Source organism: Labeo rohita, chromosome 21 (genome assembly GCF_022985175.1).
Source record: "Labeo rohita strain BAU-BD-2019 chromosome 21, IGBB_LRoh.1.0, whole genome shotgun sequence".
In the NCBI taxonomy this organism is placed as follows: Eukaryota; Metazoa; Chordata; class Actinopteri; order Cypriniformes; family Cyprinidae; genus Labeo; species Labeo rohita.
In genome coordinates this window covers 390,786-414,324 of record NC_066889.1, presented here as the reverse complement: position 1 = coordinate 414,324, position 23,539 = coordinate 390,786, and the positions used below count along the sequence as shown (strand labels likewise).

The following is a 23,539-nucleotide window of genomic DNA, read 5'->3' as shown; positions in this document are numbered from 1 at the left end:
CACACAGCACACATCCGTGAGCTCCGCTCTTTAAAGTTGAAGCTAAAAACAAAACTAGATGAGTAAAGTTTGAGAACAAACTTTAAGTTGGCTTGAGAAAGCCTAGCCTGAAAGTTTGTAAAAGTATGAAAGCAGCTAGCATGATTTAACACATTGCTTACATGATTTAACATGTTTTAGAATGATTAGCTTGTTGCTTGTATTTTTATAGGTTGATTACAATGTTGTTAGCATGATTAGCATGTTGTTAGCATAATTGGCAAATTACTAGAATGGTGTTAGCATAATTAGCAAGTTACTAGCATGTTTCTAGCCTGATTAGCATGTTGATAGCATGTTTCGCACATGATTAGCATGTTACTAGCATGTTTCTAACATGTCTAACGTGTTACTAGCTTGTTGTTAACATGTTTCTAGCATGATTAGCATATTACTAGCATGTTGTTACCATGATTGGCATGTTGCTAGCATGATTAGCATGTTACTAACATGTTGCTAACATGTTTCTAACATGGTTATCATGTTACTAGCATGTTACTAGCACGATTAGCATTATACTAGCATGTTGTTAGCATGTTTCTAGTATGATTAGCATGTAACTAGCACGTTGCTAGCATGATTACCAAGTTACTAGCATGTTGTTAGCATGATTAACATGTTACTAGCGCATTGCTAGCATTTTTCTATCATGATTAGCATTGTTACTAGCATTTTGCTAGCATGAATAGCAAGTTACTAGCATGTTGGTAGCATGATTATCATGTCGTTAGCATGTTTCTAACATGATTAACATGTTACTAGCATGTTGCTAACACGATTAGCATGTTACTAACATTTTGTTAGCATGTTTCTAACATGATTAGCATGTTGCTAGCATGATTAGCAAGTTAGTAGCATGTTACTAGCATGTTGTTACCATGCTTCCAGTATGATTAGCATGTAACTAGCATGTTGCTAGCCTTGTTACCAAGTTACTAGCATGTTGTTAGCATGATTAACAAGTTACTAGCATGTTGCTAACATAATTACCATGTTGTTAGCATGTTTCTAACATGATTAGCACGTTGCTAGCATGTTGCTAACACAATTCGCATGTTACTAACATGTTTCTAACACGATTAGCATGTTGTTAGCATGTTGTTAGCATGATTTAGATAGCTAGATAGATTAAAAATATTAGAGTGAAGCTTAAATGAGTCTAAACTGATTAGAAATAGCACATAGAAGGGAAGCTTGATTGAGCCTCACGGGATTCTGGGAGTTTGAAGAGTGTTGCTCATTTGAACATTCTGTCAATGTAAGTCTATGGGATTTTTGGTGGTTTTGACAGTCTGGTTTATGAAAACCGTAAGCCGGATCAGTCTGAAAAGATACAGCACACCGAGTCAGACCAGTCTGAAGGTCTGGACCGAGTTTGGTGGTTCTAGCTTGAAAACTCTAGGAGGAGGTAGAAACCGAAATTTGGCTCAGAAGAAGAAGAAGAAGAAGAAGAAGAAGAAGAAGAATACTCTTAAATAGTAGATCAGTAAGTTGACTTTCTCAAACCAACTTAACAACAACCTGTCAGTCTTCAAGCAGCATCGTCCTCCCAGACCAGATGTGTTAGAACTTAGTTTCAAAGGAAGCACAAATTAATTTGAATGCAACCAGTGTGCCACTGGAAGAAGTTCTTAAAGGTTTTTTTTAGACGTTTTAAGTGTCATCATCCTGTTGTCTGTAAATGAGTTTAACACATGTGGTTTACCAGATTGTGAAAGCATCATTACAGAGCAGTGCATTGCTCATGACTTTACAGCAAACAGATGATCTTGAGCAATGCACACTATATATAGGCATATGCATGTTTGATGTGGAGATGTTGAAAGCTGCTCTGTAAGACAACAGAAGACAAAAAGGTTTAACCCTCTGGTGCTCTTCGGTCACTTTTGACCGAAAATTTTTCTGTTTTAAATTTTTAAAAATCACAGCTTCATCGGAATGGTATGAAACTCTGTGACTTTTATGCCATTTGGAATGTCAACACAAAAAAAAAATTGAGGGCATGATTCAAGCAGGCTAAGTGGTCGTAAAAAAAATAGTCACACTTGTGCTCTTCGGTCTAAAATGACCGACCATAGGAAATGAATGGGAAATCGACAAAAATACAAATATTCAGAGAATTTTTGTGTGTACAATCTACAAATCCTCCACAATGCTGAAAAAAAGTACACAGCAGTGAAGGGGTGACACTCTAAAACACACCCATTCACACACACAGACACACACACACATTATATACACACCTCTCTTCGGTCACTTTTGACCAAAACATTATATACACACCTCTCTTCGGTCACTTTTGACCAAAACATTTTCGGTTTTGAATTTTTTTAAAAATCACAGCTTCATCAGAACGGTACCAAATTCAGTGACTTTCATGGCATTTGGAATGTGAACACACATAAAAAATTAGGGCACGATTCCAAAAAAAAAAAAAAAAAAAAACAACTTGTGCTCTTTGGTCAAAAATGACCGACCACAGGAAATGAATGGGAAATCGACAAAAATACAAAAATTTAGAGAATTTTTCTGTCTCTTTCTCACACATCCACACACACGCACAAATGAACTGTAACACAGCAAATTGAGAATATGTAAAATAAAAAAAATTACATATCCAGAGTGCTAGTTTGACTGTAATCATAATACAAAAAATGAACACTTCAAATCATATTTATAACAAAAAACTATCCCAAACTGGATAAGAAATAGTCTTTGAGATTGTTTAAATGTATGTTCAACTATTCCACCTAATAAAAATGCTGAATCAATTGTCTAAAAACAACTAGGCAATTCACAAGCTGCTCTGTAGAGAACTATACAGGCATCAAGTTACACCTGCCATTACAGATGTTTTTCTTGTTTTTTACAACCAAATGGCGCTAATCTGCCTTCAAAAATTAGTGTTGGATGGCTGAGTCTCTATTTTAACCTGAAATACTGCATTAATTAAAAAATAATAATTAAAAAAAAAAAAAAAAAAAAAAATAATAATTTTAATTATTCTCAATGGCAAAAAAATTGGTATTAATTACAGCATAAATATTAATTATTACCACAAAACCCTCTCAAAATGCAAAATAAAAAATAAAAAATATTATTAAACAAAAATGAATTCGAATGGTTTTACTGAAAAAAATTACAAGATGCGTTACAGGTGTCCGGTCACTTCTGACCGCGAAGAGCACAAGTGTGACTCCGAAACGAAGAGCACCAGATTATTAATGATTATAAAACACAGGTTTCATTATCTAGAGTGTTTAACTCTAATGCTTCATCAAGACAGCGCAACGCATTAAGTCTAGCACCCAAAAAAAACACATCTGTATTTAACTTCCTCCACAGAGCCGCTATGTTTGTGAGTTTTTGTGTAACTCCTCCCATTCACCCTTGTCTCTGTTCTTTAGATCGGTAGTTAGTCACTAGTTAGTCATTAGACGCTGTTCTTGCGCACAGGTAAACAATGCTAGTGTGTTTTTTCTTCTTTTATAAGTTTATTGGAAAAGTTTTTTGGACATTTTGGGGGAAAAAATTGTAGCAGCATTAATGCGCAGCGAAAACATTCAACCAACAACAGGCAGACGCGGCTGTGGCGTCGCGTCGCTTGTGTGGTGCAGATGGAATTGAACGCTGTGTTTGTGTGACAGGTGTGACAGGTGTGACAGGTGTTTGTCTGTGATGGATCTGAAGGATAAAGTGGCTGTGGTGACCGGAGCAGCTCAGGGTTTGGGCAGAAGCTTTGTCGAAATACTCCTGAAAAACGGCTCAAAGGTAAAATAAAATTAAATCTGTACGCCTTTTTGTTGTTGTATTTGTAAGAGCCAGAAATCAACGATCTTATAAAACAATACAGTGCTCAGAACAATGCTGGCTCGTCATGTGTCTCGCGTCAGGGTTTGAACGCGCAGCCTTGAGTTCCGCGTCAAAAGAACGCACGCTCAACCACAAATACAACAGTTTGCTAGATAGTGGAAAAAAGCAGGTTGAACACTGATCTATAGATAGAAGTATCTGTATATGCAAAACTGGATAGTTTGACGGTGTCATGGGAAAACTTGAGAAGAAAAGTGATGCAGATAAAATAAATGATTTAAAAACACCTTCGTTACGTTTAACAGGTTAAAAGTCTTGTTGCTTTGGAAAAAAAATCATTTCTGTTCATCAAAATTTAGATCTGTGTTGTAAAAACGATAGCGATAAGCGTCCAATTGTGTCAAAGTTGAAAAGTTTCTGCTCGTCATAGTTGTTTGCATTTTGTTCATACGCCTGAACAGTTAAATACAAAACATCTGCTATCTTACATTTTTGTGTTTGTATTAATTCATAATACAGCGTAAAAGTTATTTGAGAAATTATTATTGAGAAATAAGATGAAACTAAAAATGTATGAGCATACTCTACTTTAATGTAGGCAGTCCTGTACTATGATAGCACACACTGATTCATGTGATTGCAGGTGGCTTTAATTGATGTGAATAAATCACTGGGAGATGAACTGAAGAGCACACTTGATCAGGAGTATGGACGAGACAGAACTGAATTTTTCACGGCCGATGTCACATCTGAGGAAGATTTGAAAGGTCCTTCAAGACTTAAGAAATGTTTTACTGCCTGGAAATGATTGCATGAACCTCTGACTAATAATGGCTTGCAATGTCACCATGCTCCTATTACTCACTAGTGATTTAATTAAAGAGAGTGTGTAGGGAAATAACGAGAAGAATAACAAAGTGTAGTAAATGGTAAAACTGTTTGCACTACAAACCAGTGTATTCATAATTAAGATAATTTATTCAAATAATGTGGTAAGACACACCTGTTTGCAATATCAAGCAGCTAAACTAGTGGTTTTGTACAGCTAAAAATAGCTGGAATTGGATGAGACCGGAAGCCACGCTCTAAAAAATGCTGGGTTGTTTTAAGCCAACGTTGGGACTCTCTCAACTGTTGGGTTTAATTTTTCAATTACATTTTTAACCCGACAGTTGGGTTAGTCAATATTTGACCCAATGTTGGGTTAAAACAACACAGCATTTTTTAGAGTGCAGACACATTAAATTGTCCACTGTTATGGCAAAAAATAAGATGGATATGCTCAGAATGCTTCATGTTTTCTGTTTTCTCTTACAGGAGCTTTGGAAAAAATTGTTAAAACATTTGGCCGCATAGACATTTTGTGCAACAATGCAGGGATCATCAATGAAAAACACTGGGAGAAGACTATTGCAGTCAACCTGGTATGAGTCTGTCTGTCTGTCTATCCATCTGTCTGTCTGTCTGTCTATCCGTCTATCTGCCTGTCTGTTCGTCTGTCTGCCTGTCATTTGTCTGTCAACCCATCTATCTGTCTGTCTGTCGTCTGTGTCCGTCCGTCTGTTGCAGCTGAAGATGTTGTGTTGTTCTGGTCTCAGGGTGGAGTGGTCAGAGGAACGTATCTCGCTCTAGAACATATGAAGAAGGAAAATGGTGGTAATGGAGGAGTCATTATCAACATTTCATCTATGGCAGGTTTGATGCTGTCTCTACTTAATAATAAACAAAGACCTTTCTAAGACCCATAAAGTCTCATTTTTAGACATTATAACGAATTTCTGTTAAGTTAAATGGATAGTTAATTTAAAAATGAAATCTCTGTTATCATCACCCATGTTATTTCAGCCTGTATGACTTGAAAAGGATAGGTAGCTGGTTAGGTAGCTAGCTTGAAGCCAGTGGGGCTGTCGGTAGGAACAGAGGTCCAGTCTACTCACATCTGTTTTAGTTGTCTCTATTAAACAATCAGCGAGGATTTGTGTGCATAGAAGGTGCGTGTGTGCGTGTGGTTTCTTCAAAAGGAATAACAGAAATGCAGAAGTTCAGTTTACCAATAAACAAAGTACATAACAGAAAATATGGCAAACATGAAACATATGAGCACTTAGCTCAAACTTAAATCATACAAAAACAGTGACACGGTCAGATACGGAAAAAAACAATAGGAACAAGGCTCAGTCCTCCGCACAGCTCAGCAGTGTGCAACCAGAAAGGGCAAGCTGTGGGCACAGGTGCAGCTAATAAGGCATGTGAGGCAGTCCTGACTGGCCTGAGATTGGATGGGTGGAGTTTGGAATTTGCAGGGAACTGAATAGGGGTGTGACGCTGCCTTGAGGCTGCAGCTAAGAGACTCAAACTTCTCAACATGACTGACTTTCTTCTGTTGGGCACAAATGAAGATATTTTGAAGAATGTCTCAGCTGCTTTTGTCCTTAATGAAAGTCAGTGGGAATCGAAGTTGTTCAGGGACCTCAGTGGACCTCAAAAACACACTGAGAACATTTTTCAAAATATCTTTTTTGTTCCACCAAACAAAGAAAATAATACAATTCTTGAAGTTGAGTTGTATTGTATAATTATGTTTTGTTTTATGTACTGCTTTAAAAAAACAAAAACAAAAAAAAGAATATTTGATTGTACTATCACTTTCAGGCCGTGTTTTGACTGAATGTTTGCGTGTCGGCTGCAGGTTTGGGGCCTTTGCCAGTGGCTCCCATCTACACGGCGACTAAACACGGCGTGGTGGGATTCAGTCGTGCCATGGCGGTACGTATTTTGCTTTTGGTTTTAGGTGGAGAAAATTAAAGGTCAAAAGTATTTGTTTTTTCTTTAATTGCATGTCAACAGGCCGTTTCCAAGCTGGCTGACTATGGGGTGAGGATCAACATTCTGTGTCCGTGGTTTGTGAAGACCAGTCTACTGTCCTCCTTGAATTCAGAAGATTATATTGAAAGGTTTCTTCCGCTGAAGGCTATGTCAGAAACGATGATACAGAAACACGGCTGTCTGGAGTGAGTTAACAATCCTTCACATCGGGACAGAGATACGCAACAGATATCGCAAGGGTTTGAATTTAACATCCTGTATACACATGAGTTTTGTACAGTCATGTGATTGTGTTTTCACTGCAGGGCTGATGTTGTTGCCAAGGCCTTTCTTGTTCTTGTGAAAGATGAGAGCAAGAATGGAGACGCTCTGATGATTGATCCCGAGGGGGCGGTTTTTATTTCTTTCCCCCAAAAAGCGAAAGACTTGCCATCGACTCCAGTCAACCTCGAGTAGCCGATCAGCTTCATTCTCAGTCACTGCCGCTCCTGTTGTGTAAGTGGACGGATTGAGTTTGGGATTAAAGGTTTTAGCCAGAGCTCGTATACTTGTATTTGACTTACTAATCAGAGATCTTAAAGGTTTTTGAAGAAAATCCAACCAAACCCTGGAGATCCAGACCAAATCAACACACGGTGTAAACCTAAAAGAGCTTCCACTTGAGTGGCTTTATTAACAATATAGATCATTTTGACTAAATCAGCCAGTTTAAATATTAGTGAAACATTATTCTTTGGTGCTTCTTTGTAATTATTACAAACATGAATGTCAGCATTTCTGTTCTTCAGATCAATTTGAGAATGTTCCAAATCCAGGAAACCTGACAGTCAGTGCAAGAGTCAAAATGTCTCAAATTTGGATGTTGGGGAACTAGAAATACTGCAGCATCTGAAAATGATTCTGCGATTTACAAATATAAATGGAAACATCAAAACAGCACAGTTATTGTGCTAAAATATACCTCAAAATATTCTGAATATGTGGTTTGCTTTCAAAATTTGTTTAAATAAACAAGCTACTAACATCATGTCTGTGCTGAGATTTAATCACAATTTGCAAAAAAATGTATTGTAGTCACCAGTATTGTGGTTCCTAGATGGGTTAGTGGTTCAGTAGCAGTAAAAGCACAACGCAAACTTTTGTTTCAAAAACTGTCTGTTTTATGTGAACATGAACTTGGCCAAGAGACGTCCGCTTTTGTGTTGAGATTTATGATCAACAAGAATATGACAGCACTGCATCTATTCTAATATTATATATATTATACAAATACATATACCTACATATGTGTGCGTTTGAAACCGATTCAGAAAATGTACATGAAATATACAAAAAGCAACACAATATTGCAGGAGCTTTTGCAATAAAGCATTTTTAGTCACTTCCACTGTCACTGTCACTGTCATCTTCCTCCTCCTCCTCCTCTTCTTTTTTGCTGTTTTCTTCAGTTGTGTCTACAAGGCCGGCGAAGAAGTTCTGTCCTGTATCGAAAGCTTTGTTACTCAGAGCTTTGAGGCGTCTGTCTGTCTTCTTTCTCCGCCGATAATCGTTGACTTTCATATCGGGTAAGCTGGAGATGTCCCAGAATTTGATGAGCTCGTCGTGAGCGCAGCTGGCCAGAAAGCGCGTGTCTCGGGATTGCGCGATCTCCTCGATGGACATGCCGACATGCTGCCCGACGCTGCCCAGCACACGGTTCGGCAGCACGTTGACAGCTCTGAGGAACGGAGGAGTCAATCATTAGTCTCAGAAGAGATGTCGTGTGCATCTGGAGGCATTTATTAAAGTCGTCGTCCACTTCCAGAACAACAATTTACAGATAATGTACTCACCCCCTTGTCATCCAAGATGTTCATGTCTTTCTTTCTTCAGTCGTAAAGAAATTATGTTTTTTGAGGAAAACATGTTAGGATTTTTCTCCATATAATGGACTGATATGGTGCCCCGAGTTTGAACTTCCAAAATGTAGTTTAAATGAGGCTTCAAACGATCACAAATGCGGTTGTAAACGATCCCAGCCGAGGAAGAAGGGTCTTATCTAGCGAATTAAAAAAAATACAATTTATATACTTTTTAATGTCAAACGCTCGTCTTTCTCTCCCTGAACTCTGTGTATTCTGGCTCAATTCTGGCTATGTCGAAAAACTCCAAAAATCATTTCAAAATCATCCTACATCGCTGCAGAAGTACCGACATAGTCTTTGGAAAGTGAACATGCAAAGAAGATCGAACACTCTTAACAAAAAAGGTAAAACAGCGATATAGACCAATTTTGAAGTTGAGGGAGAACATGAGATGGGAGTTTTTCGACACACACTAACTGACATGAACCAGAACAAAAAAAGAGGTCGGGAAGAACAAGACAAGACGAGCGTTTGACATTAAAAAGTATATAAAGTGTATTTTTATAATGAAAATAACCGATCATTTCGCTAGATAAGACCCTTCTTTCTCAGCTGGGATCACTTACAGCTGCATTTGGGATCATTTGAAGCCGCATTTAAACTGCATTTTGGAAGTTCAAAATCGGGGGCACAATTAAAGTCCATTATATGGAGAAAAATGCTGAAATGTTTCCCTCAAAAAACAATTTGTTCACGACTTAAGAAAGAAAGACATGAACATCTTGGATGACAAGGGGGCGAGTACATTATATGTGAATCTTTGTTCTGGAAACTGACTTCTCCTTTGATGTACAGGTGTACAACCATATCAGTAACTACAACATGAACTATATTAGTGTCTATAGGAAAGATTTTGATTGACAGTCAATGTTTTTATCATTCAAATGCTGGGGAAAAAGCATGCTGAAAATCTGAACAATGCTGTTGCTGATATAAATATCAGTTTCTGATATTTATATCATGAGACATAGTTAAGTAATATCACACGAGTGTTACTTTTTGTCCCGAGTAGAATAAGCACAAATGTACGACTTATTTCATACCTTATAATACCTTATTCCTTATAAAACACAGCAGAAATATTGTGCGTTTTTGAGCAAAACTTAGCAGTGATTCATTTCTGAATAAATCAGCCGTTTGAATGAATTCTATGAATGAATGAATGAATGACAGAAGGATGGATGACTCAACTCAAGACATTTACTGCCATCTACTGGCAGTTTTAGTTTCTTATTTTAGTTTATTTCTTTTGCTTAACATAAAAGAAGATATTCTGAAGAATGTTGGTACCCAAACAGTTTTGGTTACTACTGACTTTCACTGTATAAAAACAAAACAAAAAACAGAAAACACAAACACAATACAGAGACATTTCTCAAGTTCTCTTAGTTTATGTTGTTTAGGCTGATGCAGCCTAAAAGTCTGCATAATAAATTATGTGTTGAAATAATTCAATTATTTCTTTCAAAAGCTGCTTTTGTGTAATGTCTGTTTGGGTACATTTAAATGTGTCAATAATTTGTGATTAAATCAGTTAACTGGATCACAAATTTTAATCACTTAACAGCCATAATATATATATATATATATATATATATGAATTTTACCATTAAATAGCAATATTTTTCTTATGGAATTGATTTTCAGGAGCATTTAGAAGGAAATTCTGTAATTTCTTTTCTTTTCTCTAACAGTGTAAAGGTCACTGCACACTGAGCCCGAAATTTCCGTACATTAAAAAATAAATACAACATCAGAATTGTCAATCACATTTACATGCTGCCTCTGAAACGTTCGTCTGTCATATTAAAAAAAAAATTTTTGGATCAGGTTTGATTTTCTCCATTTTCACATCCGTAGCAAGAATTTTGATAGGAAAGGATGATAAATACGAAAAATACTCATACAAAAACGAATTTGAACATTTCAGACTCAGTGTGTCATTGACCTTAAGTCTTTACCTTCAGTTTTTAGCAATTTAACACGTCCTTTCTGAATAAAAGTATTCATTTCTTTAAAAAGTGGGGAAAAAACATACGGACACAAACTTTTGAATGGCAGTTCTTACAATACATTTCTATTTTAAATAAATGCTGTTGTGTTTAACTTTTTCATTCTTGAAAGAATCATGAAATGTACAATGGTTTCCACAAAAATATTTTAGAACAATTGTTTTCAACATTGATATTAAATCAGTATATTAGAATGATTTCTGAAGGATCATGTGACACTGAAAACTGCAGTAATGATGTAGTGATGAGTAATTCAGATTTGATCACAGCAAATCAATTATATTTCAAGGTGTATCAAAATAATTCGTCAATGAACGCAATGACGCGTCTCACCTGATCACGCCGTCGGTGGAGGCGGCGCACAGAATGTTGTCTGTAATGGGAACGATACAATCCACAGACTCGGCCTGAACCGCAAAACGGTCGCTGGTGGCACCAAAACCATTCCAGTTAAAAATGTATATTTTGCCCTCGCCAGATCCGCAAACCACCTTACGGCCTCTCTGTGTGTGGAGAAACAGGTTTGCCACGATTAGAACTACATTAGCCACCTCATTACACAACCTGAACCCATTCACAGGAAACGGCTCACTTTGGACACCATACCCAATTTAGTTAGACAAACATATATTATACGTTCGTATTATGTTATGTACAGTGGGTACGGAAAGTATTCAGACCCCCTTCAATTTTTCACTCTTTGTTATATTGCAGCCATTTGCTAAAATCATTTAAGTTCATTTTTTTTCCTCATTAATGTACACACAGCACCCCATATTGACAGAAAAACACAGAATTGTTGACATTTTTGCAGATTTATTAAAAAAGAAAAACTGAAATATCACATGGTCCTAAGTATTCAGACCCTTTGCTGTGACACTCATATATTGAACTCAGATGCTGTCCATTTCTTCTGATCATCCTTGAGATGGTTCTACACCTTCATTTGAGTCCAGCTGTGTTTGATTATACTGATTGGACTTGATTAGGAAAGCCACACACCTGTCTATATAAGACCTTACAGCTCACAGTGCATGTCAGAGCAAATGAGAATCATGAGGTCAAAGGAACTGCCTGAAGAGCTCAGAGACAGAATTGTGGCAAGGCACAGTTTTGGCCAAGGTTACCAAAAAAATTCTGCTGCACTTAAGGTTCCTAAGAGCACAGTGGCCTCCATAATCCTTAAATGGAAGACGTTTGGGACGACCAGAACCCTTCCTAGAGCTGGCCGTCCGGCCAAACTGAGCTATCGGGGGAGAAGAGCCTTGGTGAGAGAGGTAAAGAAGAACCCAAAGATCACTGTGGCTGAGCTCCAGAGATGCAGTCGGGAGATGGGAGAAAGGTTGTAGAAAGTCAACCATCACTGCAGCCCTCCACCAGTCGGGGCCCAACGGAAGCCTCTCCTCAGTGCAAGACACATGAAAGCCCGCATGGAGTTCACTAAAAAACACCTGCAGGACTCCAAGATGGTGAGAAATAAGATTCTCTGGTCTGATGAGACCAAGATAGAACTTTTTGGCCTTAATTCTAAGCGGTATGTGTGGAGAAAACCAGGCACTGCTCATCACCTGTCCAATACAGTCCCAACAGTGAAGCATGGTGGTGGCAGCATCATGCTGTGGGGGTGTTTTTCAGCTGCAGGGACAGGACGACCGGTTGCGATCGAGGGAAAGATGAATGCGGCCAAGTACAGGGATATCCTGGACGAAAACCTTCTCCAGAGCGCTCAGGACCTCAGACTGGGCCGAAGGTTTACCTTCCAACAAGACAATGACCCTAAGCACACAGCTAAAATAATGAAGGAGTGGCTTCACAACAACTCCGTGACTGTTCTTGAATGGCCCAGCCAGAGCCCTGACTTAAACCTAATTGAGCATCTCTGGAGAGACCTAAAAATGGCTGTCCACCATCATTTATCATCCAACCTGACAGAACTGGAGAGGATCTGCAAGGAGGAATGGCAGAGGATCCCCAAATCCAGGTATGAAAAACTTGTTGCATCTTTCCCAAAAAGACTCTGTATTAGATCAAAAGGGTGCTTCTACTAAATACTGAGCAAAGGGTCTGAATACTTAGGACCATGTGATATTTCAGTTTTTCTTTTTTAATAAATCTGCAAAAATGTCAACAATTCTGTGTTTTTCTGTCAATATGGGGTGCTGTGTGTACATTAATGAGGAAAAAAATGAACTTAAATGATTTTAGCAAATGGCTGCAATATAACAAAGAGTGAAAAATTTAAGGGGTCTGAATACTTTCTGTACCCACTGTACATACAATGGACGTTTTTGTATTTCTCACATATTTCGGACTGCTTGTCCAACTCTCTAGTTTGCAACACTGTAAACGAAGCCACGTTGTGTGAAATGGTTCATTAGCTCTGCTGACTCACTTTCATAATGCAAACAGACGTCAGATCTCCATTCTGAAACTCAGAGAGCAGCTCGAATCTTCTTCTCTTTATATTGAACACACCCATCGTGCCATCGCCACTACAAATAAAACAAAGTCATAAACACTCCATGACATCATCAGATGTAGGTAAGTCAACACATCATATAACAAGATATCATAGCAAACAGCATTTCTCTTGAAGAACGAGAGCACAGAGACGTCTGGAGACAGCACCTGGCGGTGAGCAGGATCCGTTTGGCCTGATCGACGGTGATATCACTGATATAATCGTCATGGTGCTTCAGATCCATAAACGAGGTTCCTCTCCTCATGTCCCAAACCTTCAGCGTTCCCTCGTCGTCGCCCGTCGCAAATATATTCTCGTCCACCAGCAGCATGGCGTTGATGGGGACCCTCGAGAAGATCAAAAACACCAATGACTGATCAAAGAACATCTGCTTTACTCGTGTAACTCCTCGAGAACAGCTTTTTAAGAAATACACAGGAGCACGAGTTACTCGTGAGCTTTGGGGATGCGCGTCACCAGTTTCCCAGCCTCCACGTCCATGATGTGAACGGCCTTGTCTTTAGACACGCTGTAGAGCTCTGAGAGAACACAGGAGAGAAATCACTGGCACCTGCTGCAGATCAGTAAAGAAACGAGCGATTATGAAGCAATGAAACGAGAAGCAAACACTGACTCTGTCCATCGCTGGAGAACAGCACTTTCCTGCACGACTTCAGATGATGCCCTGACGACCACAGCTCTTTGTTTTCTCCTTCAGTGCAGGAATATGAAAATCTGAAAATCACACACAGTCCATGAGCATCATTCCTCCAGTCTTCAGCCTCACACGATCCTTCACAAATCATTCTGATATGCTGATTTGCTGCTCAACACACATTTATGATTATTAGCAATGTTGTCGTGCTAAAGTTTGGGTTAAATAAGATTTAAAAAAATGCTTTTATAGAGCAATGACAAATTAAATAGATCAAAAGTGACAGTAAAAATCTCAAATAAATGCTGAAGCTGGAAAAACAAAATGTATCCCAGTTTCCACAAAAACATTGGGCAGCACAACTGTTTTCAATGTTGGACTGGATCAGATTAATATATTTACATTTTAAACAGTTCAGTTATATCAGTGTTCGCATCTCTGTTACACAGTAAATCAGGGATGGGGTTTTGCACACGCTCACAGGTAAATGTCTCCGTCAATGTCTCCGGCTGCCAGGATGTCTTGATTGGGATGAAACGCGATTGTGTTGACGATGGCCTCTAGTTTGATATCTTCTGGTGTGTCTCTGATCTTTGGTGCTTTGGGTTCTTCTGCAGTGTCCTCCTGTGCAAACAGCGAAACATCAGAGCACGAACAGCAGCCTTTGCCTCGTTTATTATCGCTTATCGTTTACCTTTTACAACTTACCTATCGGGCTTTTTGATTGATTGTGAATGCATATTAAAACAGATTCGGATACATGACGGATGTTCAACGCTCGGTATTGTATAACACAAAAACTTACTTGTTCACATGAATCCTCGTGTTCTATGGAAGTCGCCATCTTTGTTGTAGGCGAAGTAACGTCACACTTCCGCCGCCTGCTGGACTGGAGTGAGCAGCGGTTTACATTTTTCCCCAAAGAGCGCACTAAAAAAACCTTCAGTTTTCGCTGCTATAGCGATACAAGAAAATTACAAGCAAAACGATTTATTCAAATACAGAACGTACGCTAAATGTTCAGGACTCTACGTTTGCTTTTCTCTTTAGGAGCACAGTCAATATTTCAGGAGCAGCTTCTAATCTGTTCACATCCAGGTCCAGTCTAAAAAGGCCAGGCAGCTCCTGTACATCTTTGACAGCTGAGGAAGTTCAGGACATCTACACAAGGAGATGTTGGTCCAGAGCAGTCCAGACATTAAAGGACTCCCTCCTTACCCCAGTAACGGACTGTTTCACCTTTGCAATCAGGCAGAAGGTTCCGCACCATCAGGGTCAAAACTGAGAGACTCAGGAGGAGCTTCTATCCTCAGGCTGTCCGAGTCCTGAATCAGAACATGCCCCCACTTCCCCCATAGCATTACCGGATCATTATAAAAAAGGGACTCATATCATACTCATTTATATTTAAGAACTGTCACACTTCACATCATATCTGAACTATAGTATTCATTATACTGTACGTTGTACTGTATATGCCACTACTACTGCTTATTACTTTGGTTATATGTTTACACTACTTTGCTCGCATACTCTGCTGCACTACTCTGTGTTTACATTGCGGTGCTAGAATGGCAAAATGCACTTTAACACACCATTTGCACATTCTGTTTGCGTATTGCATACACTGCTGCTACACTACATAAATACATATTAAAAACCTTAAATTTTAAAATGTATTAGTTTACATTTTTATTTATAAGTTGTGGTGCTTTTGTTTAAGTTATTATTTTAGACTGTGTTTAGGAAATTCTAGAATCTAGATAATGTTTAAAATTGAAATTGTACTTGTTTAGGAATTTTAGATCGTGTTTAAAATTGTAGAGAAATTCAAGTTCCTGGGATGTTTCATCTCCCAGGACCTGAAGTGGGTCACTCACATCAACTCCATTGTTAAAAAGGCCCAACAAAGGTTGTACTTCCTTCGCCAGCTGAAGAAGTTTAACCTACCACAGGAGTTGCTGAGACAGTTCTACTCAGCCGTCATCGAGTCTGTTCTGTGCACATCAGTAACTGTCTGGTTTGGCTCAGCTACAAAATCAGACATCAGAAGATTGCAGAGAACGGTCCGGACTGCTGAGAGGATTATTGGTGCTCCCCTGCCCACCCATCAGGAACTATATACATCCAGAGTGAGGAAAAGAGCTCAGAATATCACTCTGGACCCCTCGCACCCAAGCCATCCCCTCTTTGAACTCTTACCATCCGGCCGGCGCTACAGAGCCCCAAATATCAGGACTACCAGACGCATGAACAGTTTTTTCCCCCAGGCAATCCTCCTTATGAACAGTTAAAATGTTCCTCCCATTGTGCAATAAAAATTTGTAGAATAATCTGACATCTACTGCTACCACCTCCACCCTAATACTCCCCTAACACATCCCTGCATTCCATCCTATCACATATATACCACCTAGTTATTTGTCAATTTATTTTTTACAAATTATAATTATTATATTCTATTTTATTTTGGTCTATTTATATTCTATTTATGTTCTATGTGTATTTTTCTTATTCTCTTATTTTTATTGTCTGTGCGTTGTTGTCTCTGTGTACTGGAAGCTAATAACACTGAAACAAATTCCTTGTATGCGCAAGCATACTTGGCAATAAAGCTCTTTCTGATTCTGATTCTGATTCTGAAATTTAAAATTGTACTTATATTTAGATTAGAATTACTTTATTTGTACTTATTTCCTTACTTATTTTATGTTTCAGAAAATTTTAGACTCTTATTTATAATTTATTTGGTTATAATTTTTGCACAGTCAAAGGAGCGGTTTAGGATACATTTCACTGCGTGTTGTACCTGTATGACTATGTATGTGACAAATAAAGTATCTTGAATCTTGAATCAATAATAAAAAAAAATCAATAATCAAAAAAGCCTTCCCATTACGAGGTGATACTTGACTCCTTAAAGTGACTCACAGGGAAATGTTGTTTTTACCTTTGTAATGGCATTTTTATAACTTTATTAAAAGTATTAAAAAGTCATCTTTTATGCCAATTTTTTTTATTATATTTTTAAGCTTTTTCTAAATTTCTAATTAAAACAACAGAATAAGAACAAGTAGAATAAGAATAAGTTACCAATCAAATGAAATCAGTATTAACAAAATACTACAGAGGTGGAACAGAAGAACACAGAAGTGTCTTGTAGGTGTATTTTCATATGTTTAATGAGGCTCATTTGAGTGCAATCAAATTCATAAATTCATGTTGAGATTAATGTTTTAAATATAACATTTTGAATATAGAAATATTAAACGATTTAAATAACTGAAAAGAGACTTTAAAAATGAAAGTAAAACGGCCAGTAGGTTGCAGCAAGTCACTGATTTAATTACTGAATCATTCATTCATTTGATTCGTTTGAACAGCTGATTCATTCAGGAGTAAAGCAAGTGACTCTTTATGAATGTGAAATTGAATCATTGACTCACTAGATTAATTTAAAAACACGTTCATTCATAAAGGAAACAGCGCTGTGTGTGAATGGAGATGTGCAGCGGCTCAGTTGTGACTTGTTTCAAACTATTTTTGATGACGAAATAGAGCAAAATTAGGCAATAGTGTTACAGTCAGACAATGTGAGTCACTTCATATGAACTTCTTGTTTATTGAACTGTTGTGTTAAATCATCTTGTTTACAAAATCATTAGAAGCTGTCATTCATCTTAGTTCATGGTGATCTGACATTAAGTTCCATTATAATCAACAAATGTCTTATTTACACTGTCTCTACACGTTGTGTATGAGAGGATTGGTGAGAGATGTGTGTGATTCATTACTCAATGCTGCAGAAACACAGAGAAACCTTTGAATCTCCCCTCAGCACAAACACAAATACACTGATGGGGTCAGTCGCACTGATGCTCCGAAATATTTTTCATAGTCGCACGCAGTAGTTTTCAATCGCAAATATGACTGAAATGGTCACAGCACTGTAGAGCCCTGATGTTTATATGTTACTGCTTCTGTATTATGTAATTACAATAATTTTTATGTGTAATTATATACAACTGTTATAAACAGATTACTGTATTTATACTAATAATAACTGCAGTAATAATAGTAAATATAGCTGTAAGCAGCGATTATCAGTGTTCAAGCACTTTAAGGCCTAAAACAAAAATGGAAAAAGACATTACATATTGTTTAGCAAGTTTGTAACCACCTAAATTAATCACTGCAAAAAGGCATTATTAGCAAATACAGGTAATTTACCATAGAAATATGTTTTTTTTGTTGTTGTTGTTAATGGCTGTTACAGCACCAGCTGTGGTCTGATCTCCTTAAAACTGTACATGCTTGTTTAGAATCACCTGTCACATGTGAAAACATTTTAATTATTTATATAAACTCTCCAAAAAATCTTTCTGCACTGGTTTGGTTCCGATCAGGTCGAAAACCTAGAACTAGTTCGCAAAAGTAGTTTTTTTGTAAAAGTAAAATACCCGAAATTTTCGCCAGGCTCAAATCGAATCTTGTGGTTGCGGTTATGAGCAATTTCGTACTTTTGATCACTGTAGCGCCCCATCAGGCAGATTGGGGTGAGCCTCGGTGACGTTGTCGGCGGTGTGAGTTCTACCATCCCTACAGGTTTCAAGTATTTACGAATTACGGTTTTGTCTGCACGACCAGTTTTACGTGGAGATTGCTGATCCTTGGCTCCTAATTAAATAAAACTAGTAATAGTAATTGTTAAATAATGTTCTCAGTCTTTTTTTTCCCTGTGAAGGGGCTGCCCAGACAGAAAGTTCTGGTTGGGGCTAGAAGGGACACAGGCCCTGTCCCAAATGGAACACCTCACGTGCACTTGCGGCCTTACAGACTTACAATGGCTGCCGCGTGTGTGTGTCTGTTAAGCCCACGAGACCGTAGGGTGTCGCATTAGCCATTTTAGCATTCAGAATGGGTGCTCGCGAGCGCCCCCTTTGTGACCTTTATGTGCCCTCGATACGCACTTCTGCTGAGCCTGCACTGGTGTATGTCTACGCTTACTGCTGCTGGCTGCTAATTTAAATGTGCAGTATGTAATACAGACAGCTAGCGGTGGAAATTGGTACTAAATCTGTCTAAATCTGAATCTACGATCTCTGACCCAGTTCGCGCATGGCTGCGAGTATAGACTGTAGGCTACGATGCGTTGTGTTTTTTTGCCAACTGGCAACCCAGGGTGTCGAAATAGTATTGGTTAAACTGGCAGTGGGCGGAGTCACGCAGACCAGAACAAAAACAGGCATTCTGACACAGAACACACATTTCAAAGCAGAATAATTAATCAACAGACAGTTATGTTCTGAAATGCAAAAGTGAACTGCTCCATATTGTTTTTCAGCCTTTGTAAATACAGTTGTAGCTAATTGATCTGAAATAAGCAATAAGGATCTCGAGGCATGCGGTATTGTGAATAAGTCACGACTGAAGGGCGTTGTTTTTGAATAAATAACATTTAGTTCAAGCTTGGTTAAAGCTAGTTTATATTCATGCAGTGTGAGTGTTTTATAGTTGTAGTAATATCTGTTGGTGACGCGTGTAAATCCATTATATTGAAGTCAGTAGTTACATCTCATGTAACTAATAAAACAGGAATCTAAAGATAACCATTAAGTAGCTTTATTTGAATAGCAACAAGATGCATTACATTTCCAAAGAATTAATAAACACAAATAGACATTTACACACCCATTAACACTCATTTTAAATTGTAACAATATTCCATAATATCACAGTTTTTTTCTGTATTTTAGATCAAAATACAGTCTTGGTGAGCATAAGAGACTTTATTTTCTTCCTTTTAAGTTTGATTAATGTATTGTAATGCAATCAGGGCTGCCCTTGACTAACGATTTTTCTGGTCGACTAGTAGTCATTCATTTTATGCATTGACTAATCGCACATTTAATAATAAACTATTTAAATCATAATAATGAGCCTTTAATTGCCTACATAATCTCATAAGCGCTTAAGCAGACACATAAAGCTTGGCACAGCACACCAGCAGAAGTAATGAATATGAATGTGTCACAGAAAAGGAGGCTGCATTAACATTTTAATAATTTATTAAGAAGTCAATGCTTTCTTTGTTTTTTGCTTAACAGATGAAGTGGCCACACTGACATCGTCATCTCCGCACCTGTGTGCATGTTCCATACAGATTACATAATCTAAGAATATTTGTTTTCCATTTCAATGCTTATTTGAAAGTTTCTGTTAATTTTTTTTTTGACACGCTCAAGTTCACAGAGACAGAGACGGCATCCTTTTTGCTTACATTATTTTACAAAAGTGTTTTGTTGTTATTGTGAGTGCACACACACAAAAAAAGTCTTTGCAGATTCGAAAGATGTATTACTCCTATCTGTATGACCAAGAATGACTGCGGTGAGCGCGCTACTGTTCAGCTTCCACACTCCGCACAGAAACTTCAATAGTGCCCATTTTTCTAGGTTAACATTAGATTGAGCGGCCATATAGAGCTGCTACTACTAACATACAGTATTTCAGATGATAAGCCATATTTGAGGTCGATGAAAGTTAGGTGCGTATTTGGATGTCCTGCCCGACGTATTGTATTACCACATGGACCAGCCATTAATGATCTGTCCATCACAGACTGTGTGACTTCGCCACTTCCTGTGGATTTTTATTTATTTATTTATTTTCCTGCGACTAAGCGACTAATAAAATTTCGGTCGTCCAAGCCTCTTCTCAACAACTAACGGTGAGTCGTCTATTAGGGGGCAGCCCTAAATGCAATATATATTCATAAAGTTATTTTAGTTTACATGAATTAGTGTATAAACACCACAAACACCTCTAAACTTCAGCAGAATCCAGAATAAGTCTCTTATGCTCACAGAGGGTTTTTTTTTTTTAATTCAATAAAAATTTAATATTGTGGAATTTTATTGCAACTTAAAATACCTTTTTTTTGTGCTCTTGTTATTTCCAATGACACAATATTGTGCCTCCCCATAGCATTTTTGTTCATTATATGGTGAAGTAATATGGTGCACATCTGGTTATGTTTTTCCAGACATAAAGCTCACGTGGTCAGTTCCATGGTCTGAAAACATGAGCAAGGACAAGTTAGACAATTAGGAGTGTTGAATAGAATGAGGGTAAAGAGAAGAACATATTTGACCCCTGTATCAGAGGACATTTAGATTTACATTTATTCATTTGGCAGATGCTTTTATCCAAAGCAACTTACAGCTGAGGAATACAACAAGTGATTCATCATAAGATGGCAGTAAACACAGTTTCAGTCACCCTTCAAAACAGTAAAAACTAGGACAGGAAGGGATTAAGGGATAATGAAAGCATAGAAAAGTGAAAGCATAGGTTTTTTAAGGAGATCAAATAAAATGTGTTATAGAGTGAGAGCCTGAAGAGAGTAAAAGGTGAATAAAAGGGGTAAAATATGAATTCTGTCATCATTTACTCATGTCCATGTCATTCTTAACCAGTATGACAGATATTTTGAAGAATGCTGGTAAACACATAGTTTAGGTTCCCATTGACTTCCATTGTATTTTTGTCCATGCTATGGAAATCAATGGAAACCAAAAACTGTAAAAATCCTTATATCTCTGGAACACTAGGTGACACTGTGTTCTTCACAGGTACCTCCGGGACAAGCCGTTGAGGATCCATACCAATTTTTGTGCCAATATGTCAAACGGTTCCAAAGATATTGCCAATTTATGACCATTTTAAAATGGTGGATAGGCGGTTCGTCCAATCCTGGAACAATTCAGCATGACACAAGAAATCCATACAAGACCACAATTTTCCGACAAAACGTTCAAAAGTCATGAGTAAATGTCCGTTGTTGGTATCTCATGACCTGTAGGCAGCGCTGTACCCAACTTCCATATTTGCCCTCATATTGTGTGGCTAATGAAGTGACTGAGTTTCATTTCAGTTGATCAACTGACGACGGTAATCAGATGAACTAGTTATTCAAAAGTTCTAACCGTTTGAAAAGTGAATTTTGGAACTGGTGGTGGTACTATCGAGTTGATCCTAGAGACCCCAAATTTGGTCAGGGTTCTGTTGAGAACCACCCTAATAAGTGTGCCAATTCCGTTCATAGGACTGCCATAGACTCCCATTTAGGAAGAAGGAGAATAATACTAAAGAAAAATAGAGCTGCAAGCAGCAATTACTGGGGTTCAAGCACTTTAAGGCATTTGATCACATGTAAAAGGATTATTACATATTATTTAGCAAGCCTGTAACCACCTAAATTAAAGATTTAAAAAAGCATTTTTGGCAAATCCAGGTCATTTACCATAGCAATATGACATTTTTTAACATTTATGACTTTTATAGCACCAGCCGTGATCTGATCTCCCCAAAACTTTGCATGCTTATTTAGAATCACCTGTCGCTTATGCTCACCAGGTTTGGTGAAGTTTTGAGTTTTCCTTGAGGCTTTATAGGCTTTTGGATATATTTGGACAGGCCCCTTTTCAAAACAACCCTGTTATAGCTTCCCAAAGGGCAAATTTCAATGCGATATGGCCCCCCCCAGTGGCTAATTTCTTTCAAATTTCTCACAGACCTTTAGGGCCGTAAATCAAACAGGCCCACCAAGTTTTGTTCCGACTGGTCTCCATTAACCTTGTCTAACAGGAGCTCAAAGTTCCTCGGCCAATGGCAGCCATGTTTTTTGAGATACACAAATGTCCTTACAGACATTCAGGGCAATTTGGACTAAGACCAAACCACACTGATTTTCATATCGATAGGGCAAACAGTTGCCTAGTTATGGCTGTTTTTATGTTTTGTTTTCCCCTCTAATAGCGCCACCAAGTGGCCAAGCTCCACAACGTTTTTCATGTGACCTCAGATTCAGCTCTAACATACACGTTGTGAGTTTGGCAAAGATTTCTCGTTCCGTTCAAAAGTTATAGCTGTTTAAGTAAACGTGGCACTGCCCCTTTTGAACATTTTGGTGTGCCTTAGCGATGAGGAGTCAAAAGCTCAATTTTTTTAGAATTATTGATACTCACCGTCCAAACAATCCTCACGCACTGGTTTGGTTCCGACTGGGACTAGTTCGCAAAGGCAGGTTTTTTTAAAAAAATGAGTGAGTAATACCATACTTCCAAGTTTCAAGTCTCCATGACTTACGGTTTGATCTGCCCAATCAGTTTGATGTGGAGATTGCTGATCCTTGGCCATTCTAACAATTACAACAGGCTTCCAGAGCTACGCACTTAAACCCCTTACAAACACACTGAAGCCACAGCACCTTCGTGGCTTGACCCCTAATTATAAGAAATAACATGTCAGGAAGTTTTGGGGTTTGGACAGCAATAAGACTCATGAGAAGTGAGAAATGCTGTTGTTTGTGGGCTGAATGTATGGAAGTGGCCTTAGTCTGCGCCGCGCTTCCCAGCATGCACTGCTTATCGAGCAAATCCACGGTTAAAGCGCTGGGCTGTGATCTGCTGACCAACTGCTGACTTGAGTTTTTATGCTGGAGCCAGGAGCCGATTCACTGCTGAACAGCTTCAACAATACAGAGCTCACGGCACGCGTCACAGCTTTCACAGAAGAGCTGCACAATCACAGCCGTAATGACGAGCGTCTCTACAGTGTTCATGTACAGCAAACTACACTTCATTTTGATCCATAATTCAGTCATAATAAAAGGTTCTAAAAGAAACTCCAGCTAATGTTTACTGAGAATGTAAATCACATCTTATCATTCACTAAATCACTAATACTGCATGCATGTTGAATATGTGTTCTTTGGTGCAAAGTTCAAAGTTAAAGGATTAATTCATTCAAAAATGTACAGATAATG

General features: G+C 38.1%; 2 protein-coding genes across 3 annotated transcripts; one reads left to right on the top strand and one right to left on the bottom strand.

The window, feature by feature from the left end:
* The first annotated feature begins 3,392 nt into the window (after positions 1 to 3,392).
* Positions 3,393 to 7,705, top strand: zgc:56585 (uncharacterized protein LOC393297 homolog). 2 transcript variants are annotated; one of them, XM_051093569.1, is made up of 9 exons: positions 3,393 to 3,495; positions 3,687 to 3,810; positions 4,496 to 4,619; positions 5,170 to 5,276; positions 5,451 to 5,547; positions 6,542 to 6,618; positions 6,700 to 6,863; positions 6,984 to 7,173; positions 7,467 to 7,705. In XM_051093569.1, exons 2-8 carry the CDS (start codon positions 3,718 to 3,720, stop codon positions 7,132 to 7,134), a joined length of 813 nt encoding a protein of 270 aa, XP_050949526.1. In that variant the 5' UTR covers positions 3,393 to 3,495; positions 3,687 to 3,717; the 3' UTR covers positions 7,135 to 7,173; positions 7,467 to 7,705. The 2 variants fall into 2 exon arrangements, with proteins under 2 accessions (XP_050949526.1, XP_050949525.1); XM_051093568.1 differs by having other exon boundaries at positions 6,984 to 7,705.
* A 168-nt stretch (positions 7,706 to 7,873) lies between these two features.
* Positions 7,874 to 14,624, bottom strand: wdr55 (WD repeat domain 55). Its single transcript, XM_051093567.1, has 8 exons — positions 14,516 to 14,624; positions 14,192 to 14,334; positions 13,690 to 13,790; positions 13,507 to 13,594; positions 13,223 to 13,402; positions 12,987 to 13,086; positions 10,928 to 11,097; positions 7,874 to 8,395 (listed from the first exon to the last, which is right to left on the bottom strand). Exons 1-8 carry the CDS (start codon positions 14,552 to 14,554, stop codon positions 8,053 to 8,055), a joined length of 1,164 nt encoding a protein of 387 aa, XP_050949524.1. The 5' UTR covers positions 14,555 to 14,624; the 3' UTR covers positions 7,874 to 8,052.
* Positions 14,625 to 23,539: the final 8,915 nt, after the last annotated feature.

Excerpts from the sequence above, each read along its gene's own strand:
- zgc:56585 (XM_051093569.1), top strand. The coding sequence starts at position 3,718 with ATGGATCTGAAGGATAAAGTGGCTGTGGTGACCGGAGCAGCTCAGGGT. Across the intron at positions 5,548-6,541 it reads CAACATTTCATCTATGGCAG|GTTTGGGGCCTTTGCCAGTG; the intron begins GTTTGATGCTGT and ends TGTCGGCTGCAG. Across the intron at positions 6,864-6,983 it reads CAGAAACACGGCTGTCTGGA|GGCTGATGTTGTTGCCAAGG; the intron begins GTGAGTTAACAA and ends TTTTCACTGCAG.
- wdr55 (XM_051093567.1), bottom strand. The coding sequence starts at position 14,554 with ATGGCGACTTCCATAGAACACGAGGATTCATGTGAACAA. Across the intron at positions 11,098-12,986 it reads CGTCTGTTTGCATTATGAAA|AGAGGCCGTAAGGTGGTTTG; the intron begins GTGAGTCAGCAG and ends CTCCACACACAG. Across the intron at positions 8,396-10,927 it reads TCCACCGACGGCGTGATCAG|AGCTGTCAACGTGCTGCCGA; the intron begins GTGAGACGCGTC and ends TCCGTTCCTCAG.